Here is a 5,000-nt window from a genome sequence, read left to right as displayed (position 1 = left end):
AAGAGACCTATACTCAGGTTCAGCTCCCTCTTTTTCTCCAGTAATATCTCAACAACAAGAGACCTATACTCAGGTTCAGCTCCCTCTTTTTCTCCAGTAATATCTCAACAACAAGAGACCTATACTCAGGTTCAGCTCCCTCTTTTTCTCCAGTAATATCTCAACAACAAGAGACCTATACTCAGGTTCAGCTCCCTCTTTTTCTCCAGTAATATCTCAACAACAAGAGACCTATACTCAGGTTCAGCTCCCTCTTTTTCTCCAGTAATATCTCAACAACAAGAGACCTATACTCAGGTTCAGCTCCCTCTTTTTCTCCAGTAATATCTCAACAACAAGAGACCTATACTCAGGTTCAGCTCCCTCTTTTTCTCCAGTAATATCTCAACAACAAGAGACCTATACTCAGGTTCAGCTCCCTCTTTTTCTCCAGTAATATCTCAACAACAAGAGACCTATACTCAGGTTCAGCTCCCTCTTTTTCTCCAGTAATATCTCAACAACAAGAGACCTATACTCAGGTTCAGCTCCCTCTTTTTCTCCAGTAATATCTCAACAACAAGAGACCTATACTCAGGTTCAGCTCCCTCTTTTTCTCCAGTAATATCTCAACAACAAGAGACCTATACTCAGGTTCAGCTCCCTCTTTTTCTCCAGTAATATCTCAACAACAAGAGACCTATACTCAGGTTCAGCTCCCTCTTTTTCTCCAGTAATATCTCAACAACAAGAGACCTATACTCAGGTTCAGCTCCCTCTTTTTCTCCAGTAATATCTCAACAACAAGAGACCTATACTCAGGTTCAGCTCCCTCTTTTTCTCCAGTAATATCTCAACAACAAGAGACCTATACTCAGGTTCAGCTCCCTCTTTTTCTCCAGTAATATCTCAACAACAAGAGACCTATACTCAGGTTCAGCTCCCTCTTTTTCTCCAGTAATATCTCAACAACAAGAGACCTATACTCAGGTTCAGCTCCCTCTTTTTCTCCAGTAATATCTCAACAACAAGAGACCTATACTCAGGTTCAGCTCCCTCTTTTTCTCCAGTAATATCTCAACAACAAGAGACCTATACTCAGGTTCAGCTCCCTCTTTATCTCCAGTAATATCTCAACAACAAGAGACCTATACTCAGGTTCAGCTCCCTCTTTTTCTCCAGTAATATCTCAACAACAAGAGACCTATACTCAGGTTCAGCTCCCTCTTTTTCTCCAGTAATATCTCAACAACAAGAGACCTATACTCAGGTTCAGCTCCCTCTTTTTCTCCAGTAATATCTCAACAACAAGAGACCTATACTCAGGTTCAGCTCCCTCTTTTTCTCCAGTAATATCTCAACAACAAGAGACCTATACTCAGGTTCAGCTCCCTCTTTTTCTCCAGTAATATCTCAACAACAAGAGACCTATACTCAGGTTCAGCTCCCTCTTTTTCTCCAGTAATATCTCAACAACAAGAGACCTATACTCAGGTTCAGCTCCCTCTTTTTCTCCAGTAATATCTCAACAACAAGAGACCTATACTCAGGTTCAGCTCCCTCTTTTTCTCCAGTAATATCTCAACAACAAGAGACCTATACTCAGGTTCAGCTCCCTCTTTTTCTCCAGTAATATCTCAACAACAAGAGACCTATACTCAGGTTCAGCTCCCTCTTTTTCTCCAGTAATATCTCAACAACAAGAGACCTATACTCAGGTTCAGCTCCCTCTTTTTCTCCAGTAATATCTCAACAACAAGAGACCTATACTCAGGTTCAGCTCCCTCTTTTTCTCCAGTAATATCTCAACAACAAGAGACCTATACTCAGGTTCAGCTCCCTCTTTTTCTCCAGTAATATCTCAACAACAAGAGACCTATACTCAGGTTCAGCTCCCTCTTTTTCTCCAGTAATATCTCAACAACAAGAGACCTATACTCAGGTTCAGCTCCCTCTTTTTCTCCAGTAATATCTCAACAACAAGAGACCTATACTCAGGTTCAGCTCCCTCTTTTTCTCCAGTAATATCTCAACAACAAGAGACCTATACTCAGGTTCAGCTCCCTCTTTTTCTCCAGTAATATCTCAACAACAAGAGACCTATACTCAGATTCAGCTCTCTCTCTCTCTCTCTCTCTCTCTCTCTCTCTCTCTCTCTCTCTCTCTCTGTCTCTCTCTCTGTCTCTCTCTCTCTCTGTCTCTCTCTCTCTCTCTCTCTCTCTCTGTCAGAGAGAGGAATATGTCTATACATGTTTTTCACTGAGCTGTCGGCAGAGGTCAATTATTACTCGCTCACATTAGTCATGTGACCGGCAAACCCCGAGCTGGCTCTCAGCAGTCAGCACGAGTGACAGCTCTCACTCACACTCACACACACACACACACACACACACACACACACACACACACACACACACACACACACACACACACACACACACACACACACTCCACCTCTCGCACGGATGTATATTTAAGGTCTGACGGATGTTGTTCCATGTTCTGTATCCCCCCTGTAAGGTTGGTGTATCTGGACCTTTCCTGCCTTCCCTGGCCTGTCGTGTGTGTGTGTGTCCTGTCCTGTCATAGTGACTGTGACGTCCCCTGTGCTTTGTGTTTAGGTCTGTAAAGTGTTGTGTCTCATTTAGTTGTATAGAGGCGCTGGCTAGACAGGACAGGAAGATACACACACACACACACACACACACACACACACACACACACACACACACACACACACACACACACACACACACTCCACCTCTCGCACGCACACTCTAACAGCAGTCAGTCAGTCAGTTTTCTATTGGTCCTATCCTAAGCCCAGGCAGCAGTCAGTCAGTCTGTTTTCTATATAGAACAGAAGAAACACCACACTACTAAATCAGCTGGTCGGAGAAGAAGAAAAAAACTAAACGCAGAGGTCCAAAAACACACTATACTGTTTTCTTTCATCTACTCTCCTCTAACCTCCCTCTACATCCCTCACTTTGCAATATGACACTTTGTTGTTCCATGCAGGCTCCAGTGTGTGTGTGTGTGTGTGTGTGTGTGTGTGTGTGTGTGTGTGTGTGTGTGTGTGTGTGTGTGTGTGTGTGTGTGTGTGTGCGTGCGTGCGTGCGTGCGTGCGTGCGTGCGTGCGTGCGTGCGTGCGTGCGTGCGTGTGTGTGTGTGTGTGTGAGTGTGTGTGTGTGAGTGTGTGAGAGAGAGAGAGAGAGAGAGTCAGAGAACCATAGGGAATGGGAGACGAGATAAGTATTAGACAGAGAGAGAGATAGAAAGGTGCAATGCATTCTGGGACGTGAGTGGGCGACTCAACAGGCCTAGCTGAGAGACATGACAGGCGAGGCCTCCTTCCCCTCCTTTCACCACCCGCCACTGGATTATCACATTAATGGCAGGATTTCCCTGCCATACATGGTAACAAGTTTCTCCCTATGAACAGACACGGAGGGGCAGACAAATCTAACACAAAGTCTAGGTTGAGGTTGCCTTGGAAATCCGATTATTATCCGCCTGCCCAAGGCACATGGAGGAGGGTGGCTCCTCATCTTTAATGCGCTTTTATCTTTTATCCGAGGTGGTGGAGCGAGAGAGGTGAAGGGAGGGGACTGCACGAACAAGTGGCCGGACATTTTGATATTTTCAGTCTACTCTGTGCTTTTTAAACTTCAGCTCCATAAGAATACATCTGACATTTACCAACAGTCCTCACCCCATCACCTCTTGTTTATTAGGGAACAGGGAGTCCTTCCAAGCAAACCATGGGACTGTCTGGGCGAGAGACATACAGTTCATCCAGGAAAATGAACAAGAGAGACAGAGGGGGAGGAAGGAGGGTGGGGAAGGTTGAAGCCTGCTCTCAGATCTGTTTGTGTTGTATAGCAGAGTCTAATTGACCTATAGGAATCGGATATAAACTGATCTGGGATAAGGCTAGCTCCAAGTCTAATAGACCTATAGGAATTGGCTATAAACTGATCTGGGAGCAGGCTAGCGCCAAGTCTAATAGACCTATAGGAATTGGCTATTAACTGAAGAGGACTGGCCACCCGTCAGAGCCTGGTTCCTCTCTAGGTTTCTTCCTAGGTTCCTTACATTCTAGGGAGTTTTTCCTAGCCACCTGCATTGCTTGCTGTTTTCAGATTTTAGGCTGGGTTTCTGTATAAGCACTTTGTGACCTCTGCTGATGTAAAAAGGGCTTTATAAATAAATGTGATTGATTGATCTGGGATCAGGCTAGAATAGACCTATAGGAATTCGAATAGATCTATAGGAATTGGCTATGAACTGATCTCGGACCAGGCTATGGCATAGTGTTGTCTGTCATCTTACCTGTGTTTCTCCAGCTCGTTGTGTGACGATCTGAAAGGGCAAATAAACAAAGGCATGGATTAGTGCCTTGGGAACTGATAGTTACACTCTGTAGTTACTCTGTAGTAACACTCTGTAGTAACACTGTAGTAACACTCTGTAGTAACACTCTGTAGTAACACTGTAGTAACACCGTAGTAACACCGTAGTAACACTCTGTAGTAACTCTGTAGTAACACTCTGTAGTAACACTCTGTAGTAACACTCTGTAGTAACACTCTGTAGTTACACTCTGTAGTAACACTCTGTAGTAACACTCTGTAGTAACACTCTGTAGTAACACTCTGTAGTAACACTGTAGTAACACTGTAGTAACACTCTGTGGTTACACTCTGTAGTAACACTCTGTAGTAACACTGTAGTAACACTGTAGTAACACTGTAGTAACACTCTGTAGTTACATTCTGTAGTAACACTGTAGTAACACTCTGTAGTAACACTGTGTAGTAACACTCTGTAGTAACACTCTGTAGTAACACTGTGTAGTAACACTCTGTAGTAACACTGTAGTAACACTCTGTAGTAACACTCTGTAGTAACACTCTGTAGTAACACTCTGTAGTAACACTCTGTAGTAACACTCTGTAGTAACACTCTGTAGTAACACTGTGTAGTAACACTCTGTAGTAACACTCTGTAGTAACACT

At 43.8% G+C, this 5,000-nt stretch overlaps 1 protein-coding gene across 1 annotated transcript in view; it reads right to left on the bottom strand.

Moving 5' to 3' along the window:
* mxd4 (MAX dimerization protein 4) overlaps positions 1–5,000 on the bottom strand; it is a 45,773-nt gene that overhangs the window by 33,331 nt on the left and 7,442 nt on the right. The window contains exon 3 of the mRNA XM_055924124.1: positions 4,315–4,344. Within this exon, the coding sequence (XP_055780099.1) occupies positions 4,315–4,344 (30 nt within the window). The remainder of the gene's footprint in view (positions 1–4,314; positions 4,345–5,000) is intronic.

This window comes from Salvelinus fontinalis, chromosome 5, assembly GCF_029448725.1.
Source record: "Salvelinus fontinalis isolate EN_2023a chromosome 5, ASM2944872v1, whole genome shotgun sequence".
Classification (NCBI taxonomy): Eukaryota; Metazoa; Chordata; class Actinopteri; order Salmoniformes; family Salmonidae; genus Salvelinus; species Salvelinus fontinalis.
Note: the sequence above shows the minus strand (reverse complement) of the source record. Positions and strands in the feature narration are given on the sequence as shown.